Genomic DNA, 13,561 nt, shown 5'->3' with positions numbered 1-13,561 from the left:
GTGGGTATGTGTGTGGCATGATGGGAAGTGTGCAGTTGTTCCTGTGAATCCAGAGAGTTGTCTCCTATGCCTGCCTTTTGCGATTTAGTGCCGCGTTTTGTGTCTCTGTGCACAGATCTCTTGCCACTGCACTGGATGTACATGTATGATAACAATAAATTATGATTCAAAACAAGAAAAATAGTATGTGTCTTTATTGTAGATTAGTGTAGATAAATGTAGTCAAATGTATTATGCATCTCTAGATTAGCGACAATTCAAGAGATGGATAACACTGTCCAGAGGCCCAAATCTATTATTACAGGCGTGATTTAGAGTGTGCTAGCAAGCCTTTCTGCTCCAGGATCTGTCCAAAGAGCCGAGCAGCTTCCTCAGCACATCCACGATGGATGGTCAGTCCAAAACCTCCATGTCCGTAGTTATGGATGACCTGAGGTGAATGAAAACAGCATGTGTGAAAAGAGGAGAATCTACAGAGCCCTAAAGGGTGATGGAAAAAATATATAAGATGGGAAGAAAAATACACTTGCAAAACATTAGCAGTTTCTTTTGCATAAAACTTTTGCGATCTCTTGCGAAACTTTACCGTGTGCTTAGAAATCTTTTGCGTTCTAATGCGAGACTTTACGGTGTGCTTAGAAATCTTTTGCGTTCTAATGCGAGACTTTACGGTGTGCTTAGAAATCTTTTGCGTTCTAATGCGAGACTTTACGGTGTGCTTAGAAATCTTTTGCGTTCACTTGAAAACTTTTGCGCTCCTCTAAGAAACTTTGCGTTCGTTTGCAAAACTTTTGCATTCTGTTCCCCCAAGAAACTAGCAAAAGCATAAAAATAGTTTTCCCTCCTATTTCATATTATTTCCATCACCAGTTTTGTGAGCAAATGTTTTGCGAGCGAATGCAATGGTTCTTGGGGAAACACAAAAAGCATTGCAATATAATTTTTTCCTCCCATCTCATCTAACATTTTTTTCCCATTAGGGGCTCCGCATTAACTCATACATCATCTAGCTGTTTACAGCGACCCCTCTTCATTGGAAGATGCCATAAGATCTTCAGTTTAAGGATCACTACGAGCTCACCTCAAATGCGTGTGGTCCAGATCGCATGGTCTCTCTCTCCAGTCTAACTTTGCTGCGTGCGGGCCTGAGACCAGTCCAGTCCTCTACTTTCCGGGCATGCTAGAGAGAAAAAAGAAGATTCAATCCCCTCAGGCCAGTCAAGCAAACAATAATTTAGCAAGGCTAAAATGCCTGCAAGCTACCTGTAGACTGGGCTCAAGCTTGCAGGCGGCTTCCCAAATTTCTCTATGGTCAACAGAACTGTTCTGCAGATTCCAGTTTCCTAATTGGAAAACTCCACCCACAGTGACTAAACGACTCCTGCAGAAACAGAGGACCTGAGGTCATGTGCAACTGCTAGGACAAGACTTCATTTTAGTCATGAAGTCATTTAGACTGTTTTTTAGTTTTAATAATTTTGTTATGTGGTTTGTCATTTTTATTATTATTAATTATTATATTATTATTATTAATTTATTTTTAGTTTTTGTACTTCAACTTCAACTTTTATTTCAACGAGTCTTACCCAGGAATGATGTATGGTGAGTTGTAGACTCCTGATGAGGAATCATGTGTGAGGATCCAGTGCTTTAACCAGGGAGCGTCTACCTGTTGATTTAAAAGGCATGAGATCAACATAGTTCTATGCAAAAACTCTAAGTATGATTGACTTTTATCCACTAAACCTCACCTTAATGATCTGTCCTCTTCCTGGTTTGAGCTCAGGATCAGGCTGTAGGTCTCCTGATCGGACACCAGAGCAGTTGATGATAACATCAGCACCACTATCTGCCAACTGGAGGACAATTTTGAGGTCATTACAAATGCACACATTTTATGACTGAAACCATTTTGCAACAGTACAGAGACAGACTCTCAGCATGAATTTAGCAGGAAAATTAGGGTTTTCTGTTTTCACATATTTTAAAATCTAATTTATTCCTGTGATGTCAAAGCTGAATTTTCAGCATCATTACTCCAGTCTTCAGTGTCACATGATCTTTCAGAAATCATTCTGATATGATGATTTTCCGCTCAAGAAATTTCTTTATATTATCAATGTTAAAAATACTGTGCTGTTTAGTATTTTTGTGGAAACTGTTTTACTGTCACTTTTGATCAATTTAATGCATAATTTCTGACTAAAAGTATTAATTTCTTTAAAAAAAATTTTAAAAAAAAATCACATTAACCACAAACTTCTTAAAGGTAGTGTAAATTTTAAGATCTTGAGATTTTCATTTATAAAGTGTGAGAATGACAATGGAATTTTTCAAACCTCTTGAAATGAACCAATCTTCCTCTGATAAAATTGAACCTTTCTTTGTCCTAACCTGTAAAAAACAAAGAAACATGACCAACTTGCCAAAGACTGTTAATCATTGTTAGACCTGAAAAAGTTTATGCTGTAAATGACTAACACATCCACTACAGATTTTACATAATTATATAAATGCATAACAGTTATTCTGATGCATATAAAATAGAAGAAAAAGTACATTCATATAAAAATTAAACACACACATATGCATGTATTAGATGTGTAGATACAAAATATACTCTAACTTATACAACTCTAACTTATAGAGAAAATCTAGAAATCTGAAATACTAATTATTCATTGTACGTCATAATGTTTATTTGTTTTAAATTTTTCAAAATGCAAAAACTGTTTATTTCTGAGTTAAACTAGATTTTGAATCTCATATTTTATTGTGGACTTTTGAACCCTACTTTATTCTATTTCATTCCCATTCTAATTTGGGTTACTGATAAGATAACAGGAGTCTCTCACCAGTCCATAAGCCAGGGCAGGTATGTCTTTCCTTCAATCATGAGAGCAGTGTTGAACCACCCAAAACTGAAAAGGATTGTGGAAAAAAGGAAAGGTGACACAACACACTACATTCACAAATCCAATTTAAGGGGTAAAACAACCAAACTGATTTTGAAAACAAGTCAGCAGCATCAAATTATAGAAATAATTTATGATTAGATACAGCTAACAAGTACTGTACCTGTATCCTGGGAACATATCTAGTTCACGTTTAGTCAGCTGGCGAAAGCCCAACACAGCGTCTTTAAATGAGGGGTCCTGTTTGAGGGGAGCAGAGAGATTGCAGTAATTTTCAAAATGATCTCTCATGGATAAGTGAGATCGGTTAGTTATTTTCACTCTAATTTCATGCTGGTTTTAACCCATGCCAGAGAGAGGGGGCTCAGCAGTTGGATCAAGTGGATGCTTAAGGTTATTTGATTCTGACCACTTCTTCTTTTGTTCAGCTATACAATAAGGTTCATTATGTTCTGTTCTGCCATTTTGATCATGCCCTGCAATAGTTAAGGGCCCACAGGCAGAGACCTAAATATGAACTCAATTACCTGACAATATAATACAGTATGTTCAATTAATTAATACTTGCAGTTTATATAACATTCTTTACACTGAAAAAAAAAAAAAGACATTACATGCAATCGAAAGATAATTTTCTCACCGCCATAGGTTCAGTGCACAGGTTGTAGCCAGACTGGAGAAAGATTCCCATTTGAACTGAATCTGGAGAGCTGAGGAAGCTTAGTAGATAGTCAAATGTTTCTTTGTTCCATTTACTGTGAATGAATAACGAACAAAGATGTGCTTCAACTGATATATATTTCCCATTTTTATGCCACAGAATTGAATCGAAACAAATAAAACCTCACGTTTCTTGCACGTTCCCCTTGTCATACAGATACGGCTGCCAGAGTCCAGCTGCCCCGTCACTGGTGGTGAGTGGAGTTAAGACATCAGCATACACCTCTATGGTGAGGGGGGTGACCCGGCCGTGGAAGTGCTGGTAGATGCTCTGAGCCGTGGAGAGGCCAATGACCCCCGCTCCAATGATGCACACCTTCATGTCTGCAGAAAAATGCATAAATAACTTTTTTTTCTATTTTAATAATGATATGCTGTATGCTCTTAAGCTATTTGATGTCTGTATGTTCTATGCAAAAAAAAAACTCTAAATTCAAGTGTAAATATTAATGCACGGTTTCATAAAATGTTGCAATTTGATTTGAAAACAATTTCAATGCAAACATGTGTCCAATGCTGCCATATGTTTATAGTGTAATGTGAATGGCTTCTTTTATTTGATTAATAAGTCTTATGTCTATAAAAACCCATATGGACACGATTAAACATTGGCAACGACAACTAACTAACAAGGTTAGAGAGCTTGAGTTGTTCTTATTGGTTGCCTTCTTGTGGGCTTTCTACAGCTTAAAAAAGTAATGCATTGCATGTAATGTCAAGCTGGAAATAGCTACATTTACATGTGCATTTGGAAGACGGTTTTACATTGCATTCGCGGTATAGGCCTACTGCACTTTATTAGTTTATTTTATAAAAAGAACAGCTTCACTCACCAAACTTCTTGTTACTTCCTTGAAGTCGACGTTGTCCTAAACAGGTCCTTATCTTCTTTTGTGTATGCACAAGTCTTAAGCAACGCAATGACATGACGCAAAATTTAAAAATTAACTTTATCTCACATTACCTAACGTCAACTGTCACGTTGAGCTGGCGCTATTAATGTTCACCTTCAGAAAATGCTCAGTATGGGCTGCATTCGAAATAGTCTTACATGGAAGAAATAGCATCATGCTTTTTCCAAGTCAGCCATAGTTTTGGTTTTGGTTTTGAGTCACTCACTTCAGTGACTTCGAATCTTTTGAATCTGCTCACTAAAAAGTTTTGTTCATATTCGTTCAATGATTTGTTCAGACCTCGTTACTCCATTAGATGGCGACAAGATAGTGATTCTTACTGACATACAATGTTTGTGGTTTGCATTGCATTAAGTGGTGAAAAAAATTAAATAAAAATAAAACTCTTCTCAAAACACGACACTTTCACACAGATATCAGCTCTGCTTAGTTAGTTGTAGTTGAGCAGTTGTCTGGAGGTAGCTATATGATATTGTTGGTGAAAAAAATAAAATAACTTTTACTGACTGTCTTATTAGCCTATTATTATTATTATTTACTTTACTTTTTTATTGGCATCTTTATTTATCATATTTGATTAACTTTTAATTTTGATGGCTAAATTCTATATCCTTAAATGCTAATCCACAGGAAAGAAACCATGTTTTTTTTTAAATAATACATTATATTGAATCAGTCTTGCCCTCAGATTGTACATGCATCATGTATCTCCTTTCATGCCTTTGTGTAATATTTATGAATTTATAAAACTGCTAATTTATTTGAATAATTAAAAAAGTGTGAGCACACATTTAAATTCATAGGTAGTTGATTCAAAGGTTGTGCAGATTTCTTTTGAGCAAAAAAAAAAAAGTATGTTCAAAGTGGGAACCCTGAGAGCCCTTGCCAGTGTTGCCACTACAGGTAATGTAAATATGTAAACAATAATGCTTAAAATAAATTTGAAAAAGCATTCAAATAAAAGCATTAAATAAATCATGCTTGCATCTGATTCTTTATTATACATTAGCAGAAGGGGAGTAATGATTCCCACGTCATGATTCGATACATATCACAATACTGAACTCACGATACAATATTATTGCGATACTCCAAGACATATGGTAAAAGGTTAACAAAAAATGTACTGTTGATCAAAATGTTACATTTGGTTTTACATTGTGGGTGTAAATGAATAGGCTTGGACTTGCTGGAAACCCAATAGTGACACCAGAATAAAAATATTCATGATTCTAAAGATGAAAATACAGAATCATTTTAGCTGACTAGATGTATAAATAATGTTGTCTAAATAATTTTGTCTGACTAGATGTATAACAAAACAATGTTGTCACTTTTTACTGCTAACATAAGACATTTGGCATTATCAGGACCCACAATTATTCCCCCATTGCATTATTGTACATTATATTCAACATTACATATAGCAGTTTCTTGTAGGACTGACACTAAAACTCTGAAAACTAGAATTTTTTCCCACACAGTAATTTTTATTTTGGGTGAACTATCCACGAAACATATTGATGCATTTTTGTATTGCGATATATTTGTGACACGATATATTGTTACACCCCTAATTAACATAAAAAAAGTTTTGACAATTCGCTTCTGTTATGATGTGTCATATTTTTAAAACAATCAATTTTTTTATTTTTATAAAAAATATAAAACGTGTATATGAACATGTATTTCATTGTAGTTTAGGATTCTTAAACTTTTTGGAATCAGTATGACAAAGTTGAGATAAAGAATAACATTGCTGATGTCTGATGAGATTATGGATTACACTGTCCAGAAACCCAGATCTATTACAGTCGTGATTTAGAGTGTGCTAGCAAGCCTTTCTGCTCCAGGATCTGTCCAAAGAGCCGAGCAGCTTCCTCAGCACATCCACGATGGATGGTCAGTCCAAAACCTCCATGTCCGTAGTTATGGATGACCTGAGGTGAATGAAAACAGCATGGTGTGTGAAAAGAGGAAGAGTTAAGCCAATAAAATAGTGCTCTCTTCACTACGAGCTCACCTCAAATGTGTGTGGTCCAGAACGCATGGTCTCTGTCTCCAGTCTAACTTTACTGCGTGCGGGCCTGAGACCAGTCCAGTCCTCTACTATCCGGGCATGCTAGAGAGAAAATATTTAGCAGATCTGTATAAAAAAAAAACACTCGTTAGATAACAAATCGAGACAACTCTCCTACCTGTAGACTGGGGTCAAGCTTGCAGGCATCTTCCCAGATTCTTTTATGGTCAACAGAACTGTTCTGCAGATTCCAGTTTCCTACTTGGAAAACTCCGCCCACAGTGACTAAACGACTCCTGCAGAAACAAACTGAGTGAATCAGACCTAGGACAAATTTTGCATTTCATAATAAAAATAACTCAGAGATTAGGTAAACAAACACAGCATGTTTGCCTTTATCTATGTGTCACGAATCCGGTCTGTGGCCTTCCGCCCGATAGCCACCAGAGGTCGCTTCTCCATGTTGACTCTCACACCACACAGCACACTGGACTGCATTTCCCATCATCCGTTGCACGGACGACACACACAGCTGATTACACTAATCACGCTCACAATCACACACACTTTATAAGCCTGGGACTTTCTCTCTGTGAGCGCCGAGTATTGAATAGCGCATATCCAAGCGATAGCTACTCTATGGAGCCCACTCAGCTGTTTTAAGTCTTGCCTTGCCTTGCCTGTTTTCTCGTGTTTTGATTTCTGCCTGTGTTTCCTGGATTAACCCTTTGCCTTGCCCTTCGGACTCTGTTTGCCCCTTGTTTGGATCTCTTTTGTGTCTTGCCCGTACCATACCTGTTTACCGTTGTCTGACCCTTGCCTGTTTACCATGTTTATAAATAAAAGCTTGCACATGGATCCACACGCCTCACATCTTGTTCGCCCCGTTACACTATGTATGTCTTAATACAAATATACATTGACTGTGACCATAAAGAAACTCACCCAGGTATGATGTACGACGAATTACTGCCAGACGAGAAATTATGTGTGCAGATCCAGTGTTTTATCCAGGGAGCATCTACCTGTTGACATAGCAATCTGAGATGACACTGTTTTGTCTAAAACTCAAACCCTGATTGAATTTTATCCACTAAACCTCACCTTAATGATCTGTCCTCTTCCTGGTTTGAGTTCAGGATCAGGCTGTAGGTCTCCTGATCGGACACCAGAGCAGTTGATGATAACATCAGCACCACTATCTGCCAACTGGAGGACATTTTTTTTGCAAACTTTGAGCACAATCACTTTACAACTGGATAGATGAGGTTCTCAGTTATAAGTGGGTCAAAAACTGCTTGCTATTCTTGTCTTACTAAACTACAGTATGAAGTTCCACTGCATCTAGTAAGTATGAGTGATACAGAAAACCATAACTGTTATATTATGATATTATAACTGTTTAAGTAAGGAATAATTGACAACGGGCCGTTGAATTATTAGTAAATAATGCACACCCGAGGTGGTAATGCGGTTAAGACTTGCCTGGAACTACTTTAGCCATGCGTTTCCATGAAAATAATTGCACACCTTAGAACAATTCGTCAACCAATCAGATTCAAGCATTCAACAGCCCCGTAGTATAATATAATGTAGCTTTTTTTTGTGGATTTAATATTGATTTATAATTTCTTGAATTGAACATCTATATATTAAAGCTTTTCAATGATTGAAATGATTGAAAGTAGTCCAAAAACATGTGCAAACCTCTTTAAATGAACCAATCTTTCTCTGATGAAACTTGACATTTCTTTGTTTTAACCTGTATAGAGAACACCAGAAAATTATTAAAATGTATATAGACATCTATATGTATATGCATACAGTATGCAACTTCATCCAACTTCAGGTTACTGTTAAGATCTCTCACCAATCCATAAGCCATGGCAGGTATGTCTTTCCTTCAATCATCATAGTGGTGTAGAACCATCCATAGCTGGGAAATGGACATATACGACACTGAGATCAATTACATTTCAGTTGAACTGAACTTAAATCAATCAAACTGAACTTTAAACATCAGCACTTAAAAATGTATATACAGTAGGTCTGCCCTGACTCAATTTGAATGTTCAATTAAGCTGAATATTACTCCATGTCTTGTACGGGACTTTGACACTTAAAACAGTGTCAGCAACATCAGTTATTAAACTTGTGATTAGATGCAGGTGATATGTACCTGTATCCCGGGAACATATCAAGTTCACGTTTAGTTAGCTGGCGAAAGCCCAACACAGCGTTTTTATATGAGGGGTCCTGTTTGAGAGGAGCAGAGAGACAGCTGCAAAATAGGCCTGAAAATTTAGCATTGTTTCCGTTCAATGACATACCATCTGCATGCTACATGAGCTACATTAAATTTCACACTACTATACATTTTAAATATCAAGCATTTTAAGGAGGGAAATGAGAAGCTTCTCACTGGTACAGTTTCAGTGCACAGGTCGTAGCCAGACTGGAGGAAGATTCCCATTTTCACTGAATCGTGAGAGCTGAGGAAACTTTGTAGATAATCAAATGTCTCTTTGTTCCATTTACTGTGAAAATAAAATAAAAACATTTTATTCTCTACTAGACTATACAGCATCTCTGAAAACATGAGGGTGTGATTCAAATGTTTCATATGCACTTTTGGATTCAATCAAATGAAACCTCACGTTTCTTGCACGTTCCCCTTGTCATACAGATACGGCTGCCAGAGTCCAGCTGCCCCGTCACTGGTGGTGAGTGGAGTGAAGACATCAGCATACACCTCTATGGTGAGGGGGGTGACCCGGCCGTGGAAGTGCTGGTAGATGCTCTGAGCCGTGGAGAGGCCAATGACCCCCGCTCCAATGATGCACACCTTCATGTCTGCAGAAAATAAGTGCCATAAAAGTGTGAATACATATTTATTTCTATCTTAATCACAGTATGTCAAAAAATGGTAATGCAAGTGTAAATAGGGTTTTAACTTAAGCATGTTTTTTTTTTTTTTTTTTTTTTTGGTTGCAATCTTATTTGAGAACAATTTCAGAGCAAACCTGTGTCCAATGCTATATGTTAATGGGAAGAACATTATTAGTCTTATGTCCACTTATGTTATGTTACTCACCAAACTTTTCTTCCTGTTACCAACATAAAGAGATCGCGTTGTCCTAAACATTAGGTTCCATCTTATCTTTGCATGCACAAGCAATGTAATGACAGCTCGCAAAACTGCTCGCAAAAAAACAAATTTACTTTCCCTTTTTTTTTATTTTTATTATTTTTTTTTATTATGCAATAACAAATACAAAACAATCATAAATGAGCAATAAATTAACATATAAACAATACACAGAAAAAGAGGGTTACATTACATAAACAAAGAATATTAAGCTTGCTTAAATGATTGACACCAACGTAGAGTCTTACAAGCAGCAGAGTTTTTAGAATTCCTCAAGGAGTTCAAATATATATCAAAATCTTTCTTAAAAATGAAAAAGGAAGGAGTTTTCTTTGAAAACTTACACTTGTGAATATAAAATTTGGCAAGAAAAAGTAATAAGTTGAGAATAAATTTAAAATGATAAGGGTCTACTTTCATAGAGTCACCAAAAAACACCATTTTTTGGCTTATACAAAAGTTTACTGACATATATCTTTTAACAAAATTTGAAAAGTCAACCCAAAATATTTTGCAATACATACATTCCCAAAATAAATGAGTAATTGTCTCATCAACCTGATGACAAAAGGTGCACAAAGGGGAGATACTATTATTAAATTTAGCAAAATTATAATTAACTGGATAGCAATTATGAATAATTTTAAAAGATACTTCAACAACTTTATTAGATAAAAATAACTTTTTCTGAAGGAGCCAGAAATCTTCCCATACTATATTATTATCAAATTTGTTGTTCCAAAATCTTACACAAGCAGGTGAAGAAATCTGATCCTTTGTTAAGAATTGAGCGAATTTTCTTGTTTGACAATCTGCTGAAAGGAGTTTGATCAACAAATAAATTAGTGTTGTCAAATATAGGTGGAGAGCATAAAGGACCTTTAGGGCCAGGATTGACTAAAGGTTTTATACAATCAGGAATTGCCCCAAAAACAATGACATTCTCTTGGGGGGACTGGAAAAGAGAATTCTTGCATAAAGTGTTCATAAGAGAGCAAGACACCCCTTTCATCTAAAAGTTGACTCACTAAAAGTATATTTTTATCAAACCAATTGTTTAAAAAAAGAGATTTATTTTTATATTTAATATTTTGGTTGTTCCAAATAAAATAATTATGCGGAGAAAATGTATACTTATATATCAGGGACCAGCATATTAAAGCCTGTTTATGAAAACACGAAAGAGTTAAAGTTGTTTTAGAAATGTCATAGTTGCAATTTACTTTCCCTTTCGAGGGAACTCGCGATGCGTCGATGACGCTATGGTGATTGCATCTGAAGCCAATGGCGAGTGAGTGAACGTTACGGGCGGGTGACGTCATTACCAGGAAAGGTACCACATCCGGTTTATAACCGCGCTAGCTTCTGTGCCTTAGCAAGCGCTCAGTGTCAAACTGTCTATTACATTTATTGTTAAATGTCATGAAAACCATTCAGCTTCATATATATCTATCATGGCGTCCAAACAATCATTCAAGTTGTGTGCTTCTCCCTGCCCTCGTTATCTTACGGGTTGAGGATACACACGAACTTTGTGTGATGTGTTTGGGAGCGGAGCATGCTGTCAGCCTTCAAGGGGGCTGACTGTGAGCATTGTGAGAGGCTGCAGCTTCGCACCCTCCGTTCTCGCCTGTCACTCTTTGAGGGGGGTTTTCAGGTGAGCGTTCCCTGCGGTTCGGGCCCCGCTGCTGCCGAGGCTGCACGGAACTAGGGTTAGAGGACGTAACCTGAGACGTTTTCCCTCATTGCGTAACGTCAACTGAGTCTATGACGTTGAGTTGGCACTATTCGTGTTTGGGCTCACAATGGGCTGAATTCGGAATACTTGTCTTATTTACATGGCAGGCCTACTAGAAATAATAATATTAGATTTTTCAGCCATATAGTGGTGGAGTCCGAGTGACTCGAATCTTTTGAATCTTCTCGCTTAAAAGTTTTTTGTTCCTTGAATAGTGTTCATGGAATAGTGAGAGAACCCTGAGAATGAGATCCCATTCACTTTGATGTAGCCTACATGTGGATAACACCTTCATGTCTGCAGAAAGAAAATGCCATAACAGGCGAATTACCTCTTTTGTAACTCTTTGTGCTGCATTGAACACTTGCTACTTTTTTTTTCTCTTGCTGCAGGTCTTTTGCAGTCACTCGTTTTTTTATTTATTTATCCTGCCTTCTCATAAATCTGGTTGCAGCCGTTGATAGCTTCCTTTTTCTGCCCCGTCCAGGTAGTGTAACACTGTTCGCCAACTTTGAAATTGCGAACTATTCTTCCAGCAGTTTCTCTAGGAACATTTAATGCCTTTGCTAGCTTTTTGTATCTTGTTCCTTGTTTGTGAAGGGCGATGATTCTCTTAACTTTTTGGACCATTCTTTTGACTTAGCCATATTTCTAACATACAGTCAAACGTGACACTCAACAAACCTAGCCAGTTTAGATATTTCATGTGTTCTAGCTCAAGCACACTTGGTGCAACTAATGAAGACCTTGATTAGTTGCATCAGGTGTGCTAGAGACAACACTTGTTTTGCAGATTTGTGCTGTTGTGAGGGTTTCCATTTACCGGGTTGAATAATTTTGAGACTGCGGACACCTTTAAAAGTTGCATTTTCAGTTGAAATTTTGGAAACCACTTGATTTGTTGTGTTAAGCTATTTAAATTACTTTTGTTTGATTTGTATATTGCAAACAGCTGAAAGTCTATACATTTATAAACCTGATTTGCAATGGGGGGTTGAATAATTTTGATTACAAATGTTGGAAAGTTTTTTGTACAACAGTTCTTATTATTTCTACAATTAATTTCTGCTTTGTATTTTAATCTTATGTGCAGATAAAATACATCCCTTTCCATTTTAAACATTATCACCAATCACCAATTCTGCCATGTGACTAATCTTGAAGAAATCTGCACATGTATACATATATACAAACTCTTTTCCTTATTGGTCACCTTTATGTAAGAATCCATTGCACAGAAACACAGTTTCACTCACCTGAATTAAGTTGGCCAGAAGTTTTCTCAAAAAAACTATTAGGAAAAGTCCCATATGCTCTTATTGCCTCTCTCTCACATGCACTGCCTTATGACAGATCGATTTAAGCAGAAACCAGAATTTTAACTGCATTAATTCGTTAAGACTTTGCACAAATCTTGGATGACGGGGTAAAGTCCACTTGGTTATAAGAACCAGCCTCTAGTGGCCACCTCTTGATGTCTGTTAATTATTACACTTGAGCAAATACATTTTTGAATTAATTTAATTCATAGGTCAACTTTGGTAAAACTTGGTAAATATTACCAGTTGGCCTAATATTAATGTTATGTTAACATAAAAACATACACAGAACAAGATAAATAATGCATACAATAAAGGAATTTAATATATATACACACACATACATTTAACACACACACACACACACACACACACACACACACACACACACACACACACACACACACACACACACACACACACACACACACACACATACATACACACATATATATAATATATATATATATATATATATATATATACAGTGGTGGTCAAAATTGATGGCACCCCTGATAAATATGATAACAAATGGCTGTAAACTTTATGGCTGTTTATCCTTTTGATCTTTCCTTCAAAAAATGTGCAAAAATCTAACCTTTCATTGAAGTAAAAGAATTGAAATTGGGGGGTAAATCACATTATGAAATAAATGTTGTTCACCAAAACACAATGGCCATAATTGTTGGCACCCCTAGAATTTTTTATGAGAAAAATATCTCTGAAGTATATTCCCATTAATATTTACATTTTTAAGCACACCAGGGTGACTAGGAACATGAAATTG

General features: G+C 36.5%; 2 protein-coding genes across 2 annotated transcripts; both read right to left on the bottom strand.

Moving 5' to 3' along the window:
* Positions 1–46: 46 nt before the first annotated feature.
* Positions 47–4,763, bottom strand: LOC307159642 (D-amino-acid oxidase-like). Its single transcript, XM_079873117.1, has 11 exons — positions 4,469–4,763; positions 3,764–3,959; positions 3,556–3,670; positions 3,079–3,155; positions 2,856–2,921; positions 2,340–2,394; positions 1,752–1,856; positions 1,587–1,669; positions 1,264–1,381; positions 1,082–1,180; positions 47–430 (listed from the first exon to the last, which is right to left on the bottom strand). Exons 1-11 carry the CDS (start codon positions 4,560–4,562, stop codon positions 299–301), a joined length of 1,140 nt encoding a protein of 379 aa, XP_079729243.1. The 5' UTR covers positions 4,563–4,763; the 3' UTR covers positions 47–298.
* A 745-nt stretch (positions 4,764–5,508) lies between these two features.
* On the bottom strand, positions 5,509–12,935 carry dao.3 (D-amino-acid oxidase, tandem duplicate 3). The gene is made up of 11 exons (XM_079873120.1): positions 12,712–12,935; positions 9,227–9,422; positions 8,992–9,106; positions 8,749–8,825; positions 8,440–8,505; positions 8,277–8,331; positions 7,674–7,778; positions 7,515–7,594; positions 6,748–6,865; positions 6,573–6,671; positions 5,509–6,489 (listed from the first exon to the last, which is right to left on the bottom strand). Exons 2-11 carry the CDS (start codon positions 9,418–9,420, stop codon positions 6,358–6,360), a joined length of 1,041 nt encoding a protein of 346 aa, XP_079729246.1. The 5' UTR covers positions 9,421–9,422; positions 12,712–12,935; the 3' UTR covers positions 5,509–6,357.
* Positions 12,936–13,561: the final 626 nt, after the last annotated feature.

Source organism: Squalius cephalus (genome assembly GCF_949319135.1).
Source record: "Squalius cephalus genome assembly, chromosome: 5".
Taxonomy (NCBI): domain Eukaryota; kingdom Metazoa; phylum Chordata; class Actinopteri; order Cypriniformes; family Leuciscidae; genus Squalius; species Squalius cephalus.
Note: the sequence above shows the minus strand (reverse complement) of the source record. Positions and strands in the feature narration are given on the sequence as shown.

What these genes read in the sequence shown, in the direction of transcription:
- LOC307159642 (XM_079873117.1), bottom strand. Translation starts at nt 4,562, where the DNA reads ATGTCATTGCGTTGCTTAAGACTTGTGCATACACAAAAGAAGATAAGG. An exon ending in GATATGTTCCCAGGATACAG is followed by an intron (nt 2,922 to 3,078) that starts GTACAGTACTTG and finishes AATCCTTTTCAG; the next exon opens with TTTTGGGTGGTTCAACACTG. An exon ending in GAAGAGGACAGATCATTAAG is followed by an intron (nt 1,670 to 1,751) that starts GTGAGGTTTAGT and finishes TTAAATCAACAG; the next exon opens with GTAGACGCTCCCTGGTTAAA.
- dao.3 (XM_079873120.1), bottom strand. Translation starts at nt 9,420, where the DNA reads ATGAAGGTGTGCATCATTGGAGCGGGGGTCATTGGCCTCTCCACGGCT. An exon ending in TCGTCGTACATCATACCTGG is followed by an intron (nt 6,866 to 7,514) that starts GTGAGTTTCTTT and finishes TTGTTTCTGCAG; the next exon opens with GAGTCGTTTAGTCACTGTGG. An exon ending in AGCTTGACCCCAGTCTACAG is followed by an intron (nt 6,672 to 6,747) that starts GTAGGAGAGTTG and finishes TTTTCTCTCTAG; the next exon opens with CATGCCCGGATAGTAGAGGA.